The sequence below is a fragment of the Myxine glutinosa genome, chromosome 7, assembly GCF_964187855.1.
Source record: "Myxine glutinosa chromosome 7, kmMyxGlut1.1, whole genome shotgun sequence".
NCBI lineage: Eukaryota > Metazoa > Chordata > Myxini > Myxiniformes > Myxinidae > Myxine > Myxine glutinosa.
In genome coordinates, this window is record NC_136267.1 from 181,377,159 (window position 1) to 181,396,847 (window position 19,689).

At 47.0% G+C, this 19,689-nt stretch overlaps 1 protein-coding gene across 1 annotated transcript in view; it reads left to right on the plus strand.

Annotated features, from left to right (window-relative positions):
- LOC137415492 (polyunsaturated fatty acid 5-lipoxygenase-like) overlaps nucleotides 1-19,689 on the plus strand; it is a 100,391-nt gene that overhangs the window by 11,239 nt on the left and 69,463 nt on the right. The window contains exons 3-5 of the mRNA XM_078782580.1: nucleotides 3,187-3,388; nucleotides 4,337-4,418; nucleotides 15,560-15,682. Coding sequence (XP_078638706.1) covers nucleotides 3,187-3,388; nucleotides 4,337-4,418; nucleotides 15,560-15,682 — 407 coding nt within the window. The remainder of the gene's footprint in view (nucleotides 1-3,186; nucleotides 3,389-4,336; nucleotides 4,419-15,559; nucleotides 15,683-19,689) is intronic.

Below are 19,689 nucleotides of genomic sequence, written 5' to 3' on the forward strand. Positions count from 1 at the left end.
ATCTTCCAATCCTCTCAAAATGGTCTTGGCCTGGAATTGATTAGAGGTACTGGTCTGACAAATGGAAAATGCCATTATTTCCTAAACTAATGTCACTGTGTCACACTGTTTCCCCACAAAGGAAGTTGTTCACATATCTCACAAAATAAGAATCAGGAAATGATCCCATCTATTTCCATGGTCAGCTACTGGATGATATTCATTCATAAAAACATTTATGGCTCGACATCAGCCATGACTACTGTACTTCTGAGCTAATCGTCGTACTAAAATACGCAATTTGGCGTCTGTCTGATGATTTTTTGACCGCGATACACTCCGGCGTTACTTATCCAATCTCAACCAAACTTGACAGGATGACGAAGGGTTACACAATGAAGGTTGTAGCGTATTCATTTGCCCCCCTCCCCAAGGGGGGGTTTCTCCCCCGAGCGGGTTTTCCCAGCCATTGCCGTCAATGGAATTGCGTGTTGAGGTGTATATCCATTTTAAGTTAGCTTTATCGTGGCGTTTTTCCAAGGCCGCTTCGAATAACAAAACCAACGATATAGCAAAATATGAAGTGTTATTAAGAAAACCCTTGAATCCACATTGGTGTCTCTCAGTCCATCCATGCAAAATAAGCTTCATATCTGATGCCTAACGAAGGTTTATTGACCGCATCAAATTCAGAACTCATTAGGGAAGTTCACGGGGTGGGGGGAGAGGTGCTGACCCCCCAAATAGATATTTGCTCTCTTCACTGAAACTACACACATGATTTGTATGAAACTTGCCCACAACCTTAATCACCAGTGATGTACCAATGATTACTTACGGCATAAAAAATAATCAAGGTCTAAGGTGGTCTGTGCAGAGTTTGAAGAACCACCTTTCGAGGCCATTTTTCCCCGCAGAGTAGGGGTTGGCCTTTTTCGGGCACCATGGTCCCCTTTTTGAAGCAATGTTTTACGGCCGGATGCCCTTTCTGCAGCCAACCCTGTTAGTCGCCTCTTGCGACACGCGGGAAATTACCAGTGAACTGGTACTCAATTCGCCGACCTCGGAAGGATGACGGGCTGAGTCAACCCCCCTGGCGTTAATTCAGCGATCGACCGGGATTCAAACCCAGGATCCTAGTATCCCAAGCCGGCACCCTAACCGCTAAGCCAACACCAGGCTTATTTTGTTAACATCATCAAACATCATCATTATGTTAACATGTCCCAAAAGTGGTTGTGAAGTGTTTTTAATAATGTGGTGGTGGAATTGAATCACGTGGTGGTGATGTATTTTGAATTATGTGGTGGTGAGGTGTTTTTAAATGATGTGGTGGTGAGGTGTTTTTAATTATGTGGTGGTGAGGTGTTTTTAATTATGTGGTGGTGAGGTGTTTTGAAGTATGTGGTGGTGAGGTGTTTTTAAATGATGTGGTGGTGAGGTGTTTCTAAATCACGTGGTGGTGAGGTATTTATAATTACGTGGTGGCGAGGTGTTTTAAATTATGTGGTGGTGAGGTGTTTTGAATTATGTCGTGGTGAGGTGTTTTTAAATGATGTGGTGGTGAGGTGTTTTAAATTACTTGGTGGTGAGGTGTTTTGAATTATGTGGTGGTGAGGTGTTTTTAAATGATGTGTTGGTGAGGTGTTTTTAAATGATGTGTTGGTGAGGTGTTTCTAAATCACGTGGTGGTGAGGTATTTATAATTACGTGGTGGTGAGGTGTTTTAAATTACTGGGTGGTGAGGTGTTTAAATTATGTGTGGTGAGGTGTTTAAATGATGTGTTGGTGAGGTGTTTCTAAATCACGTGGCGGGGAAGGTATTTATAATTACGTGGTGGTGAGGTGTTTTAAATTACTTGGTGGTGAGGTGTTTAAATTATGTGTGGTGAGGTGTAATCGTATTATCATGTTTGTCAATTATCGTATTATCAATCAATATCACAAACACAACAAATACATTTGTGCAAAATAATTGTTTGTATTATGATTGGTGAAAATCATGACAACACAGCAACTCAGGTACAGTCATTATCCTCAGCTAAAATAAGCCCGTGCCTCAGTAACGACGCGTGGTGAGGCGAGCGCAGCGAGCCGAGCCAAGCTAGTATATATATATATACGGAAGGCGGAAGCCAAACAGTCAATCTTGGTTTCATCAGACCACAGGATCTTGTTTCTCACAGTCGGAGAGTCCTTTAGGTGCTTTTTTGCAAACTCCAAGCGGGCTTTCATGTGTCTTTCACCGAGGAGAGGCTTCCGTCTGGCCACTCTGCCATAAAGCCCAGATCGGTGGAGTGTTGCAGTGATGGTTGTCCTTCTGGAAGTTTCTCCCATCTTCACACAGGATCTCTGGAGCTCAGCCAGAGTGACCATCAGGTTCTTGGTCACCTCTCGTACCAAGGCCCTTCTTCCCCGATTGCTCAGTTTGGCCGGGCAGCCAGCTCTAGGAATAGGCCTGGTTGTTCCAAACATCTTCCATTTAAGAATTATGGAGGCCACTGTGCTCTTGGGGAACCTTCAATGCCGCAGAATTTTTTTTGTAGGCTTCCCCAGGTCTGTGCCTCGACACAATCCTGTCTTTGAGCTCTGCAGGCAGTTCCTTCGACCTCATGGCTTGGTTTTTGCTCTGATATGCATTGTCAGCTGTGAGACCTTATATAGACAGGTGTGTGCCTTTCCAAATCATGTCCAATCAATTGAATTTACCACAGGTGGACTCCAATCAAGGTGTAGAAACATCTCAAAGATGATCAAGAGAAATGGGAGGCACCTGAGCTAAATTTCAAGTGTCATAGCAAAGGGTATGAATACTTATGTCAATGTGATGTTTCAGTTTTTTCTTTTTAATAAATTTGCAAAACTTTCTAAAATCCTGTTTTCTCTTTGTCATTTTGGGGTATTGAGTGGAGATTGAGGAGGGAAAAATGAATTTACACGATTTCAGCATAAGGCAGCAACATAACAAAATGTGAAAACAGTGAAGGGGTCTGAATGCACTGTAGATGTGTGTGTGTGTGTGTGTGTGTGTGTGTGTGTGTGTGTGTGTGGTGTGTGGTGTGTGGTGTGTGTGCGCGCGCATCCCATCCACCCCTCATCCCAATCCCCACATACTCAGATTTGCCTGAGCGTAGAACAGGTATCTCATGTATTTTCTCGATATTTATATTCTGATCGATGTGATGTTTTCCTCCCTTTCCTCTGCAGGTGGATGATTACACGGTGGAGAGTGATGATGAACTAGGTGAAATTTTACTGGTGAGATTTGAAAAGGTAAAATTCTTGCGGTTAGATGATTGGCACTGTGAGTTTGTGCAAGTGAAAGATCCTGAGGGGAAGATCACATACTTCCCAGGATTCTCCTGGATTCTGGGGGACAATCCAGTGTTGGAGCTTCGCTCTGCTGCAGGTACACCTTTCACAAGCATTTGATGCTGATATTGAAGCTTTCAACCTCAGTACCTTTCCATTGGGATTGGCACAAGTGTACTGTTCAGAGTAGAATGCCACCCATATCCTGAAGATATTGTGGTACCTTTTACACGTGTAAAGGAAATTCTGCATTTCACTCGTTGTTGCATGTTTTATTATCCTACAATGCAGTGCAGTATTTACTGCATTTAACAACCATGTTCACCCATTCAGCATCATATTAAGGGGCGAGGTATTTATTACGTGTGCACAGAGGGTGGGAGAATAAAGTTGAGGGTAAGGGGTAAATTGAGGAATTTAAAAATGAGAAAGGAAGACAACTTTTATCATGTGCTTATGAAACTACATACTTCTCCGAAACTACACACACAATTTCAATGAAACTTGCCCACAACCTTCATCACCCGTGATGTGCCAATGTTTGTTCGGCATTAAAAACATCGGGGTCTGAGGGGTTTTGTGGGGGGTTTGAGTGACTGTTGGTCCTGATCCAGGTGAGCTTCTGGACCTGTGATCCTATTTTTGCTTGGGTCATCGGGGTGATCTCCAAAAAGATGGACAGAGAAAATTTTTGACTTTGGTCGGAATTCTTGGGGAAAATGTCCGGGGCATATAGAAGGCCCCTTTATATGATATGTGTCATGTGGCCAACTATAGAAAAGAACGGATATTCCATAGCTTATAGAGCATGCCAAACAATATAAAAGAAGGCACATTCAAAAAATCTCGTGTGCATACTGGACCATCGTTGTGTTCATAGGCGGAACCAAGTAATGCTCTATAAAAGTAAATTTCAAGGGGTGCCCCACATCTGGCAAATAAAATACATTTACTTCTTCATGCAGGTGTGTGAATCAAATTGGTGCCCCCTTGCAGCCAAGTCTGACACTTATCGTTATTCACTCACATGCCCCTACCCCACCAGCCTCTCTCCCACAGCATGAACATGACGAGATCCTCAAGTCTCATAGAGAGGAGGAAAAGCAGAGAAGGAAGGAGATGTTCAAGTGAGTTTGGTTGTCACATCGCAGTTTGAGAATGCAAGTTATAATGTTACCATAATCGAGATTTTATTTTCTCTCTCGGTATCTTAAAAGCAACAACAGCATGTGCACAAGTTCATCTTTTCACCTTCATGAGTAATAGTAGCCACATGGACCATTTGTTGTTGAAAAATCAGATATGACATTATCCATATTCCACTGATTTCACACGTTCAGTAACATTCTCTAATGTTGTGGTTGTGTGCTTCCCCTTCTCTCCCCATCTTGTCTTCCGCTCCCTCTTTTTATATACTTTGTTTGTCTGGTTGATTTGTTTGTTTGATAAATGTTAGCTCTTTCACGAGCCTCGATTCAGTATACAAAAAAAAATAAAAAAAATTGCCATTCTCATTGATATGGAATGTGTCATTTTGGTCATATTGTTCATATTGTTACGGACGCGGTTAAAGGATGTTATTTTACCGAGCGGTGGTATTACCGCGACCGAACAGTTATTCCCCGACTAGAACCTGATTCCACCAAAACGTTGGCCGTATCGCACCGCGGCTGCTCAATATGGAAAACTCTAAAGCGACCGCATACAAAGAGGAAGAAGACGTACAGAAGAGTAATTGGATTTATTATTTACACATATAAGCAGGAAGAAAGCAATCACGTTTATTTACAGAAGATATTAGATACACAGTGCAACGCTAGCTTACCTACAGTCTTAATTAACCCAGGGACAGAACAAACAAGGACAGACTCACGCGGGGAATGATGATAGGACTGGCGGGAGATGGATGGCTGGCGGGATAGGGAGGTCCAACTGGTCCTGCAACCGATCGACTCGTTGGGCAGCCGCCGCTCCTTCGCGGCCCTGCTCCAAACTGCCGTCCAGGCCTCACGCTGCTGTGGCTGCAGTTTCGGTGGCTCCAGCTGCAGTAAGTGCAGTTTCGGTGGCTCGAGCTGCAGTAAATGCAGTTTCGATGGCTCGAGCTGCAGTAAATGCAGTTTCGGTGGCTCGAGCTGCAGCTCAACTCTGGACTTCTCTCGGACTCAACTCAAAGCGCCTCTCTTGGACTCAACCGCTTGGACTTCCTCTCGTCTCTCTGTAAAAGCTCATCTCTTGGACCCAACTGCTTGGACTCCCTCTCGTCTCTCTGTAGAAGCTCATCTCCTCGGGAAAAACCCTAGCTGCGGGTTATATAGGCCCCGCCCCTCAACCTTCGCGAACCTCCTCGATGTTTCTCTCCACACCCTCTCCAAGTCCAACCCCTTGTTCGTGGTTGGTTGAGTGGGGCTGACTCACTCCTCCCCTCTATGACGAGGTGGGGACCCGCCTTTCTTCCCCAATCCTGCCTTGTGGTGAATGGCGGCAATTGGAGGGGAGGTTCTTGGCAATGGCACTCGAGGCCTGGCAATGACGAAAGGGGAAATGAAAGTTTTGGGAGTGGGAATGAAGGGAATCTATCTTTCACTGGTGCAATGGAGTATTTCAATTAATGGGAGACACAGCCTTACCCTAAAACACATAATAAGATATAAGCTATCGAACAGGGGTATTCTATGATTGGCTGTGGTGTGGATGCTTTATGGACTAATTATGGGACGCCCTTTGACCTTTACACAGCTCCGGAGGCAGGAGGCGCAGAATAACAATAACAACAATAATAATAATAAAGCACACAATAAAAAAACACAATCCTCATATTCGCAACACTGCACCCTCCTCCTCTTAGGCACGTCCCGGGCATACAACTTTTATTTAGTGTGACACGTAGGTGTAGTTCCCTCTACTTTTAACCTGACCCTGAGTGCGACAGTTTTTAAAACATAAACAAATGTGTCCCGCTGCTCCATTGCACCCTGCCTAACAGACTTACGCCCACAGTTAACCGAATTGCGGAATGGTCTTCAAACTACACACTGACGGTGGGGAGCATTATTTACAATGACTCTGCTTTTATTTACAAGACTAACCCAGGACCTGTAATTGTTCTTTCTGGGGGGAGACAGTCTGCTCTGCATCAATGCACCATGAAAGCACCTATAATGCACCAACACACCCTCAAGCACCAATCGGTGCAGTCACCACAGTTCATCAGTGTTCAATGCATGAAAATAAACTCAACAACCCCTAACCCTGCAGGTGGTCTCTTGCTCTTCGGCTCCCTCTGCTGGCTATTACTATTTCTTCCAGTTGTTGTCTTTCTTTCATTTTCTTACTGGCGGCCTATGTGACTAAAAAACGCACCCAATGTGTCCTTTTTTTTCTCTTTATTTATGGCCCACAGGGCCGACTACGTGTGGTTCACCTGTGGGGCATCGGTGCCCTGTGGCCAAGGTCCGCCAGCAAGATTTTGGGCCCTCATGGCCGGTTCCAGCAGAGGGGCCATGCCCCAACCCATGGGGTCCATTAGTGGTGCTTGGCCACAGGCATGTGGTCCATAATGTGGTGCATCGATGCAGACAGCTGGTTCTGAGAGTTCCGGGCGCACAATGGCCGACTCACGCACGCTCCCCTCGGCGCCCAATGGCGCACAGGTCATGTGGGAGACAAAAGAGACAAATGAGCGAGGGGTAAGGTCACAAGGGTACACATCAATAAGGCAATGCAAGGCGAAATGCGTACGGAGGGCGAAGTGAGAAAGCTCGTCCCTACCGTACGTCACCCACCTGTCACCTACACTACCCTTGCCCTTACCCCATATGTACAAAATCTACACATTACCAATCCGTCGCTACTGTCACGTCTCCCCATATTTCCCCTATACCAAATTCGTCTCCACAATCCCTCTACTTCAAAATTTGCCATCACCCAATTCATCATCAATCCTCATAAGGAGGAAGAGATGGAACATCAAAGCACAATGTCACACCCACGTCATGATGCGTCTCACAATCCAAACATTTGCATCATAAAAAATAATCAAAACATGGCATGGTGTGGAGTACCTGTCACCTCAGGTGAGTGGATGCAGATGGTGCGAGGAGATCCTTCATCCTAACTATCCTCTAAATGACTTTAACACACTTTACACTACCCGGGGTCTTTCCCTGCCAATCCATTGGCCAACTTACACTATGGGTTCTAAAAACCAATTCCCATTGCCCAAACTGTGGTGCTTCTCAATTTGGGGTCTCACTCCCCCGGTTCAACTCCCGGTGCCCTTGCACAATTTCTGGGCTGCGACGTGTAGCTCTCCCAGCAGGTCTACCCACCTGCACACCTCCACCACTGTAGTTGCCACCCGAGCTTACCTAGCTCCTCACCCTAACCTAACTAACTGGGGAAGGCCCCTCCTGGCTCTGTCACCCCACTCGGTGCCCTCTGGCACTGGGCTACCCGGGTCCGTCCTCCGGATCCTCAGGCCCCATCCACAACAACTCTACCGGCTCCCAGAGCCCACCTGCGGCCTCACCTGGCCGACATCCTCACAGTGGTGGAGTGCCCAAACCAACTACACACACTAACAGGCTACACACCCAGCCATTTCCACAACACTAATGCACCCATCCAAACATCATTCTTCCACCCGCACCACAGATGCCAATATCCAACCACAATTTACCTATACCCTCTACCTAACACTTACACTACCCGCCCCGGGTATTCGTGATGGGGGTCCACTCTTCCCCCATTCACACCTTTGCACCCTGCACACCACTCCGTACCACTTACTCCAACTCTCTCCACACCACTCATTCTCTGCTCCATATATTTCACACACCTGTACTTGCACACCTGTGCTCTCATACTTGGTGCCGCCTGCACCCTTCTCTCCCCCAAGCGCATTCGCGCTGATCCACAACACTCACTACTCACCATGACACTCATCCGCAATGCTCTCTCATTCATCACTTGTACACTCACACACACCTCGGAGCATTGCCTCACCGATGCTTCATTTGAAGCTGCTCACCAGCACTTCCATTCATACTGCATCATCTGCTCTGTCTACTCCCTTCTAAAACTCGCGCTCCTCCGTCTTCCCTTTAAACTATTGCGCTCCCTCGTCATTATAATCCACACTAATCTACCTGCGTCCCCACTACAGGTATCCTTGTCACTAACTAATCTTAACGTTGCCTAATGTCATCTTCTAGGGCCCTACACACAATATCCTAACCCACCCGGGCTAGTTTTCACTGCCATACACCCCATAATCTAGTGCTCCTTTGCCCCCCCGCTGTGAGGGATGACAGAGTTGCCATCCCTCCACATCGGGGAGGTCCCACTACCAATTTTGCTCGTCCAAATCCAACAATCAAAAATTTTCTATCCCAAAATTTCGAATCCAAAAACACTATCAGTATCATCATCATCACAGTCCGCTATATCCTAGCCTCGGTGCGTCATGACATCATTAAAACCCGGCTTCGTAAAGCCGAGCAATGAATTCGGGTGGTTTGGTCGCCTGCAGGTTGAATCCGTCCGGCTTTCGGTTCAAGGGAGGTGGTTTGGTTGGGCCGAGGTTCCACGCACCATCTCGGCGCGGCACCTTGCGGTCCCGGGCCCGATGGCTCAATCTCCCCCGGTCGGAACCCCGTCCCCACGAGGGGGCACCGTTCCGCCTCCTCCCACTCGCCCTTGAACCGGACCGGTCGCCTGGCCCGACAAGGCCCGGACTCGACCGTGCGGGGCGGGGCCAAGCCCGAATCGGCAACGACGCTTCGAAGAGAAACGACGCAGCTTGGATCCGCGCCGGGCCCTGCATCCAACAAATCACACCGCGCCCCGAGTGCTCACATCGGCTATCCGTCGCCCTAACCGCTAACCCGGTTACCGTCGATGCTTCACCTGCATGCTCACACGCATACGCTACCCCTTTCACACTCCCAAAACCCGGCGTTCCAACGCCGTCCGTACATTCCACCAACGCTCTCCCTGTTACACTCCACACCTCTCGCGCACACTCTTGCGCACACCTCGGTCCACACCTCTCCTCCGTTACGTCCTCCATAACACTCACCATGGGCGTGCACTCTGGCATCCACCCACTCACGCGCTCAGATGGGCTCTCCCACACTCGCGCCATGACCAACTCAGGTGTGCTTCCTCGCACACCCTCAACCATTCCAAGCGTGCATTCTCGCACCCGCTCCACCACCAACTCACTCTCCGGGTCACTCTCACCCTCGCACGTACACTCCGTACACCCCGACGTGCATTCTCGCTCGCACTCGGTTTCACTCCCACACTTTATAACACACCCACTCGCCGACGCACACTTTTTCCTCCCACGCGTGCCATTTCCACTCACACGGGACCCTTTACCAACGCCCGGGTGCCATATCGATCCCAATCGCGCGACAATTCTTTTGTCGCTAAACATCCTTTTACAAAATCTACCCGCACAATATACAGCACGACTCACCTGGGGGATTCCCTTCTCCACGCGCACCTGCAAACTCTTTATTTGGTTAGTGCGTACATCATCATGATTTGAGCAGGGACTTTGTACATATTCCATTTCTCCCTCCGATTCCTGGGCTACTTCCGTCTCTTCAATTTTAATCGTACCCACTACTGCTTTGTCTTTGTTCCCCTCGACGACCGTTGGCTTTAATAAAATTCCCTCTACCTCATCGGTCGCCGGCTTTTCCAAACCCCGGGTCGCGATTTCTACCCCCGTCATTGTACCCGCGCTTTCCTCCACTTCGCTCAACCAGCGCTTCTCGACCCACGTTACCTCCTCATGCACCCCTGGGACCCTCTCCCCCACCATGCGATCCATGGTCTCCCCACATTTTTACATGCCGTCACCCATTCTGTCCCCAATCTTGCCGATTCGCTCCATATCGGCCCTCATTCCGTTCATTATTGCTTCAATTTGGTTTCCCAATCGCTCACTGTTAGCATCCATTTTGTTTAACAATCGCTCACTGTTCCTGTCCAAAAGGGCCTCCATTTCAGCCATAATTAATTGCATGTCTTCCACCGTTGGTACAAAGGGCGCGGCTCCATTTGGTGCCGCTACACCCACGTGCGCGAGGACGCCATTTTGTGCGTCTGATACTCCCTCAACCACATTGCCAATGTTCTCCTCTACTTCGTCCCTCTGATCCTGGGTTACTCCTAACCCCTCCTCTAGCTCACCCACCGGCATCCGATCGCCTTGACCAGCCATGGCGCGATTTCAAAATTCGGGTTTTTCTTTAAAACACAATTTTTCAGCAGCTCGTAATTTTGAGCGCGTTAAGCGCGCTTCGGGCCTCGTATCCCACTCCTGACACCAATTGTTACGGACACGGTTAAAGGATGTTATTTTACCGAGCGGTGGTATTACCGCGACCAAACAGTTATTCCCCGACTAGAACCCGATTCCACCCAAACGTTGGCCGTATCGCACCGCGGCTGCTCAATATGGAAAATTCTAAAGCGACCGAATACAAAGAGGAAGAAGACGTACAGAAGAGTAATTGGATTTATTATTTACACATATAAGCAGGAAGAAAGCAATCACGTTTATTTACAGAAGATATTAGATACACAGTGCAACGCTAGCTTACCTACAGTCTTAATTAACCCAGGGACAGAACAAACAAGGACAGACTCACGCGGGGAATGATGATAGGACTGGCGGGAGATGGATGGCTGGCGGGATAGGGAGGTCCAACTGGTCCTGCAACCGATCGACTCGTTGGGCAGCCGCCGCTCCTTCGCGGCCCTGCTCCAAACTGCCGTCCAGGCCTCACAGCTGCTGTGGCTGCAGTTTCGGTGGCTCCAGCTGCAGTAAGTGCAGTTTCGGTGGCTCGAGCTGCAGTAAATGCAGTTTCGGTGGCTCGAGCTGCAGTAAATGCAGTTTCGGTGGCTCGAGCTGCAGCTCAACTCTGGACTTCTCTCAGACTCAACTCAAAGCGCCTCTCTTGGACTCAACTGCTTGGACTCCCTCTCGTCTCTCTGTAGAAGCTCATCTCCTCGGGAAACGCCCTAGCTGCGGGTTATATAGGCCCCGCCCCTCAACCTTCGCGAACCTCCTCGATGTTTCTCTCCACACCCTCTCCAAGTCCAACCCCTTGTTCGTGGTTGGTTGAGTGGGGCTGACTCACTCCTCCCCTCTATGACGAGGTGGGGACCCGCCTTTCTTCCCCAACCCTGCCTCGTGGTCAATGGCGGCAATTGGAGGGGAGGTTCTTGGCAATGGCACTCGAGGCCTGGCAATGACGAAAGGGGAAATGAAAGTTTTGGGAGTGGGAATGAAGGGAATCTATCTCTTTCACTGGTGCAATGGAGTATTTCAATTAATGGGAGACACAGCCTTACCCTAAAACACATAATAAGATATAAGCTATCGAACAGGGGTATTCTATGATTGGCTGTGGTGTGGATGCTTTATGGACTAATTATGGGACGCCCTTTGACCTTTACACAGCTCCGGAGGCAGGAGGCGCAGAAGAACAATAACAATAATAACAATAAAGCACACAAAAAAAAAACACAATCCTCATATCCGCAACAATATTATTCATTTTGGTCACTCACATTGTGATCCTGGACTACTTTCCACACACATATTCCATCGGTGGAGTGGGCATTATGTGCTTTTTAATAATCGATTCATTATTGGATTTTGATGATTGATTCTTAGGTGTAATCACAGGTTTTGTTTCCCCACGCACACGTTGCAAAAATCGGTTACAGCAATTGGTTCACTTATGTCTGTCTGTCTGTCCTTCTGCCGACAAACGTTAGTTTATGATCAACGAACAACTTAATTTCAATGGAATGTTATATTTTGAACATGAATCAGAAAACGAATCTGTAGTTTCTGTGCAGAAATCTGTGCAGCCAAACAGTCGATCTTGGTTTCATCAGACCACAGAATCTTGTTTCTCACAGTCTGTGAGTCCTTTAGATGCTTTTTTGCAAACTCCAAGCGGGCTTTCTTGTGTCTTTCACTGAGGAGAGGCTTCCGTCTGGCCACTCTGCCATAAAGCCCAGATCGGTGGAGTGTTGCAGTGATGGTTGTCCTTCTGGAAGTTTCTCCCATCTCCACACAGGATCTCTGGAGCTCAGCCAGAGTGACCATCGGGTTCTTGGTCACCTCTCTTACCAAGGCCCTCCTCCCCCGATTGCTCAGTTTGGCCGGGCGGCCAGCTCTAGGAAGAGTCCTGGTTGTTCCAAACTTCTTCCATTTAAGAATTATGGAGGCCACTGTGCTCTTGGGAACCTTCAATGCAGCAGAGATTTTTTTGTAGGTTTCCCCAGATCTGTGCCCAGACACAATCCTGTCTCTGAGCTCTGCAGGCAGTTCCTTCGACCTCATGGCTTGGTGTTTGCTCTGATGTGCATTGTCAGCTGTGAGGCCTTATATAGACAGGTGTGTGCCTTTCCAAGTCATGTCCAATCAACTGAATTTACCACAGGTGGACTCCAATCAAGGTGCAGAAACATCTCAAAGATGATCAAGAGAAATGGGAGGCTCCTGAGCTAAATTTCAAGTGTCATAGCAAAGGGTATGAATACTTATGTCAATGTGATATTTCAAATTTTTATTTTTAATAAATTTGCAAAACTTTCTAAAATCCTGTTTTCTCTTTGTCATTATGGGGTATTGAGTGCAGATTGATGAGGGAAAAAATGAATTTAAACGATTTCAGCATAAGGTTGCAACATAACAAAATGTGAAAAAAGTGAAGGGGTCTGAATACTTTCTGAATGCACTGCATATTGATAAGGGTGATGGGGATGAGGACCAGAGTCCCAAGCGTCTCTCCCGACTAAGTGTGTTACAGGGTGACTAATGTCAGCGACCCTAGGTCCTATCCCTAGCCCGCCGGGCCGAGACCTACAAGCTGACCGAGCGGTTTTTGGAAGCTTGAACTTTTGGTTTCGTGCAAGGAGTAGAGGCTCTCGAGGCTAGAGCTTGCAACTCGGGGGAGTTTGCAACCCGATCCAAAAAATGTCAATCAAACAAAATGAAATACAATCAATTTACTTCAAAGAATGCAAAACAATACAATAAGCAAATCGTATAAGTATGATGACGGACTTAATTAACGAATAATGACTGACTTAATTAACACAGCCCACTCACATCCAATACGAAAGGCCGACACAACATCACACACACGGACCCTCTATCTAACCCAGGGTAAGGAAAGGGAAGCAAATAGAAAAAACAATATTCGCAAGGAATTCAAATAAAAGGGGATATGAGGGAGGGAATGGAATGGGGTTCAGGCCTGTTTTTAGGGCAGTTTCATCAACGCTTGTCAGCGTGGCTTGGTGGGAACAAGCCTGAATGGACCAGTCACCACGCTCTGCGATTCCTTTCTCCTTTGATCCTTTTCCTTTTGTCAACCTCCTTCATGCAACACAGCAAGTCCTTCAGGAAGTTCATCAAGGTCGACTCCTTCATATAGCAAATGCCGAGACCATTCACAGCATGAAGCACCGATCGTCTCCACAGAGACCAAAAGAAGCGCCTTTTTCCACAGGATACTCTTTTCATTTTTGTCCACCTCCGCCATGCACACTGAACCTTCATATAGTTCACAGAGACCGAGCCTTTCACACCAACACGCTCAAGCCGTTCACGCCATGAGCAAGGATTGTTTTTTTTACCGCACCGCCAAAAGACACTCTTCGTCCTCTTTCTACTCTTTTCCCGCCCTTTCTTGCTTGAAAGAAAATGGTTTGAATTCTTTCTTCAGCTATTTTTGTGCACCACTACCAACAGTCAAAGCCATGTGGCGTAAAGGGAGTGAATATGGGGTAAACCTGAAGAAAAAAGGGGGGAAAAATACGAAAAGGTTCTATTTCTGATCCACAGCTGACCTGGCATTTCTTACGCAATACACCCTAAACGACACGAATCTATGCTTTGTAAACGATTGACATCACCACAAATGTAACAATATACTCCTATATACATGTGTGTGTATGTATATATAACCATTACTTATTCCGTAATACCGCAGCCAAAATAGGTTAAACATGGTCTGTGTGGCAGTTATATCGATCTTTTGATAATGAAAATGAGATATTTATGTCAATCTACAATAATCCTAATCTCCAAAATGTTCAATACAATTTGAATTCGTCAATACTATGAATCAGAGGTTAGACCCCCCCCCCCCCCCCCCCCCCGCTGTAGAAGCCTGAGATCGTTTTACTGACTAATTGCTACTATAAAATCAGGTAAAACTTTACATTTTGGCAATCATTTTATGTTTGTAGAAATGATAGGATACCTGCTAGGACTGTCAGTATTTCTCATCTATTCCATGTGTTAAAGAGCACGTTTTAACACCTTTAAACATTGGAATAGCTTGATTATAAATGAATATGTGGTAAAAACTGTGCAATGACAAATATTACCCAAGGAAGGTAGATGCAGGAGGAGGCCATTCGGCCAAGCATGTCTGCACCAGACCAACACCAGACACATTTTATTCGTCAAAACGATGCAACTTCATTGGGGGAATGATGGGAGGAATGTGGCTGAGACAGTGTGGCACGTCCAGGGATAGCCTAAGGGTGCCAAAATAAAAAGGGGAAATTTACTTATTTTCATTATTGGAATAATAAACGTAAAAAGCAATTTTTTTGTCAGTTCATTCCATTAGCTTATTGGATGATTGAGTGAAGATCGCTGTGTTTCAGGAGTCCAATGGATGATTTAAAGATTGTCCATTACCTACAATAATACACTCAGTTATTTAGCCTTGATCAGTTACTGGCAGTATGGCCTCGACCCCTAGAGGTATGCCCGCTCGCCCCTGAACTGTCTAGCCTGGGTTTGAATCTCTATCCAGCTATAAACTCATTCCGATGTTTTACGGGCAGAGTGAAGCATCTATGTGTGTGCCATCCCTCGGCATTAGTTGGTGGACGTTGAAGATCCCATGGTGTTCTTCACGCAGAGTAGGCGAGCTATCGCCGGCACTGTGAATAAATTACAAATACCTGTCCTAACCTACAGAGGGAATTGCATCAGTGGCACAGCCCTAGCAAATGATGCTTCCTGTAGCCATGTACTGCACTGCACTCCACACGAAGAAGAAGAAGAACTAGAGTTTAATGGCCTTCTGCAGTGAAACAATTTTTGAGCTCTTACATTAACTCTTATACGAACTGAGGATCTATCCATTGAAGATCAACCATTAATTTCTCCCTTGTGTTTATGAACACATGACTAATGTGCCTGTAACAGGTGGGATGCGTGGCAGCCTGATCAACCATTGGTGATCATGGCGAAGGAGGCCAAAGATCTTCCACGTGAGGTCCGCTGCCCGGATGAATACCGAATGGATCAGAACGAAGGACTTCATATACTGTAAGCTACATTTTATTATTTCATGATTTGATTTACAAACTTCAAACTGAACTCTGCATTCATTAATCATTTTCTCGATATTTTCCCAAGCGGCCATTAAATGATTTTTTTCCAGAGAATGATCTTCTGATGTAACTTTTTCTTACAAACCCAGTTGAAAGAGGATGGTGTAGTATGAAATCTAGAAGTGCTTCAAATTTAACCCAATCTTTTGTTTATAAAAGGTAATGCACATTGATTAATTAATTTATGGTGCCATTTGTCCTATAGTGCTGTCCTGCAGTGCTGTCCTGCAGTGCTGTCCTGTAGTGCTGTCCCGTAGTGCTGTCCCGTAGAGCTGTCCCGTAGTGCTGTCCTGCAGTGCTGTCCCGTAGTGCTGTAGTGCTGTCCCGTAGTGCTGTAGTGCTGTCCCGTAGTGCTGTCCTGTAGTGCTGTCCCGTAGTGCTGTCCCGTCGTGCTGTCCTGCAGTGCTGTCCCGTAGTCCCGTAGTGCTGTACTGCAGTGCTGTCCTCCAGTGCTGTCCCGTAGTGCTGTACTGCAGTGCTATCCTGTAGTGCTGTCCTGCAGTGCTGTCCTGCAGTGCTGTCCTGCAGTGCTGTCCCGCAGTGCTGTCCCGCAGTGCTGTCCCGCAGTGCTGTCCCGTAGTGCTGTCCCGTAGTGCTGTCCCGTAGTGCTGTCCCGCAGTGCTGTCCCGTAGTGCTGTCCCGCAGTGCTGTCCCGCAGTGCTGTCCCGCAGTGCTGTCCTGCAGTGCTGTCCTGCAGTGCTGTCCTGTAGTGCTGTCCCGTAGTGCTGTCCCGCAGTGCTGTCCCGCAGTGCTGTCCCGCAGTGCTGTCCCGCAGTGCTGTCCCGTAGTGCTGTCCCGTAGTGCTGTCCCGCAGTGCTGTCCCATAGTGCTGTCCCGCAGTGCTGTCCCGCAGCGCTATCCCGCAGCGCTGTCCTGTAGTGCTGTCCCGCAGTGCTGTCCTGCAGTGCTCTCCTGCAGTGCTGTCCAGTAGTGCTGTCCCGTAGTGCTGTGCCGCAGTGCTGTCATGCAGTGCTGTCCCGCAGTGCTGTCATGCAGTGCTGTCATGCAGTGCTGTCATGCAGTGCTGTCCCGCAGTGCTGTCCCGCAGTGCTGTCCCGTAGTGCTGTCCCGTAGTGCTGTCCCGTAGTGCTGTCCCATAGTGCTGTCCCATAGTGCTGTCCCATAGTGCTGTCCCATAGTGCTGTCCTTTCGTGCTGTAAGGAGATTCCATTTGTCCTCTGTTATGCCAAATGCTTCACATGATTAATCCTATGTTAATTTATCCTGTTGTGTTTATCCTATGTTATCCTATGTTATTTAAATGTTTATCCTATGTTATTTAAATGTTTATGCTATGTTATTTAAATGTTTATCCTATGTTATTTATGTTTATCCTATGTTTATCCCATGTTATTTATGTTTATCCTATGTTTATCCTATGTTTTTTATTTAATTTATCCCCTGTTATGTTTATCCTATGTTATTTAAATGTTTGTCCTATGTTATTTATGTTTATCCTATGTTTGTTATTTAATTTATCCCATGTTATGTTTATCCTATGTTATTTATATGTTTATCCTATGTTATGTCCTATGTTATGCCATTTATCCTATGTTATGCCATTTGTCCTATAGTGCTGTTATGAAATGTATGTGCTGAAAATCAAGATGGCAGCAAGTGAGATTCCAATGAGGGTGCAACAGCAAATAATTTTTTAATTGTTGGTCAATGAAAACATCCATCTTGTTAATATTTAAGGTGCCCAGTCTGGTGATGGTTGGTGCTGTGGAAGTGTAATACATTCCCGAACAGTGCCGACAGGCCTCAAGCGGCGTTACCCAACTTTTTTGTCCACGACGCAAAGTTTGAAACCACATTCAATTCTTAACCCAAATGGTTCCAGTTCCGATGACAAATTTGTCAGAGGAAATGTTTTTTTTTTTTTTTTTCTTTTTTTTTTGTATACTGAATCGAGGCTCGTGAAAGAGCTAACATTTATTTCACAAACAAATCAACCAGACAAACAAAATATACAAAAAGAGGGAGCAGAAGACAAGATGGGGAGAGAAGGGGAAGCACACAACCACAACATTTGAGAGCAGGGAGAAGTGTGGGAGGGAGAGGGCTTGGGGGCAGGAGGCGTGGGAAGGGGGGGGGGGGGGGTAGGAGAAGTATAAAACACAAGGGGACCGAAATTAGCGGGGGTAGAAAAGATCAAGGTTTTGGATGGGGGAGGATAAGAGATGGTGGTGAACAGCTGTTTTAAAGACCTGGAGGGTGGAGTGGGATTGAAGAGAGTGAGGGAGTTTGTTCCAGAGGCGGGGGAAAAGAGGAATGAAGGAGTGAAGGTGAGCAGAAAGTCTTGATTTTGGCAGTTTAACCATAAGAGGGTTGCAGGCAGATCTTGTGCGACCTGTAGGAATATTTGGGGGACAGAGCCCAGAGAGAGCTGGGGGGGCAAGGCCAGAGAGGAGTCGGTAGAAGACGGAAAGACCACCAACCTGCCTGCGGTGAGTGAGTGAAAGGCCCTTGGAGTTAGCTTCATCGCGGGAGATTCCAATGATTCTGAACGCTTTGGTTTCAACAGCGTGAAGACGAGCTAGGTTTGAGGCAGGAGCACCAGACCAGAGGGGAGAGCAGTATTCCATTGAGCTGCGGATGAAAGCCTTGTATGTGGTGAGGAGCTAAGGTGTACCAAGGAAGGACTTTGCACGACGGAGGATGCCCAGTCGGCGACTGGCTTTGGAGGCCAGCTTGGAAATGTGGTTTTCTCAGGAAAGATCATGGCAGATAGTGAGACCCAAAATCTTGAGTGACAGAACTTCTTGGAGAGGATTATTAAGAAAGTGGATGGGAGGGTTGTCCAGTCGGTCTTTTCGGAGAGACTTCGTAAGAGTGTGAGATTTGTCAGGATTGAAAGACATGTTCCACTTGTTTGCCCAGTCTGTGATTTTGTCCAGGTCTGCAGAGAGTGAGGAGGCTGCAGACTGCCGATCTGAGGGATGAGGAATGGAGCGACAGAGAGTAGAGTCATCAGCAAAGAGATAGAGAGGATTTTCAAGAGAGTCAGAGAGATCATTGATGAAGATCAGAAAAAGCCCAGAACACTGTCTTGGGGAATTCCAGCCTGAACAGGAAGAGGAGATGAGAGAAAACCATTCAGGGCCACACATTGACTACGACTAGAGAGGAAGTCCGCCAGCCATGCGTGGAGATTTCCATGGATACCAAAGGAGGAGAGTTTGGTGAGCAGAGCGGGGTTGCAGACCGTATCGAAGGCACGTGATATGTCAAAGGAGACAGCTCTAATTTCCTGTTTGACATTGAGGACCTCCATCCATTGTTGAGAAAGCAGAAGCAGCATGTCCAGAGTAGAGTGACCAGGTCTGAAACCAAATTGATGATCAGAGATCAAGCCATTGGAGAAGAGGAAAGATTTATATCTGAAGCAATGATGGATTCCATGACTTTGCTGATAATTGGGAGAAGGCTGATTGGTCTGTAGTTGCTAGGATCTGTTTTTGCACCTTTTTGTGCAAAGCGGTGATGTTGGCTGATTTCCAAGCAGATGGCAGATGACCTTGAGCAAAAGAGAGGATGAAGAGAACAGAGAGAGGGAGTGAAAGAGCGGAAGAACAGGATTTTAAGACCCATGGGCTGATGCCGTCAGGTCCAGTTGCAGAATCAGAGCCGAGGGTTGACAGAAACTTTTCCACCTTGTCAGGAGGAAAGGACACAGAGTCCAGGAGCAGCTGGGTACGACTGGGTACCGTGGGTACAGAGAGGGATGGGTTTGGGACACAAGATTTAGAGGCAAACACAGAGTTGAGGCATTCAGCTTTTTCAAGTGCGGAGTCAGCCGTGTAGCCGTTTGAATTGAGGGAGGGGATGGAGGGGGATCAAACACCAGAAACAGATTTGACCAGATGCCACCAGGATTTGGAAGAGGGAGACAGATAAGAGAGTTCGGTCTTGAGAACGGAGAGATATTGTTTCCTGGCA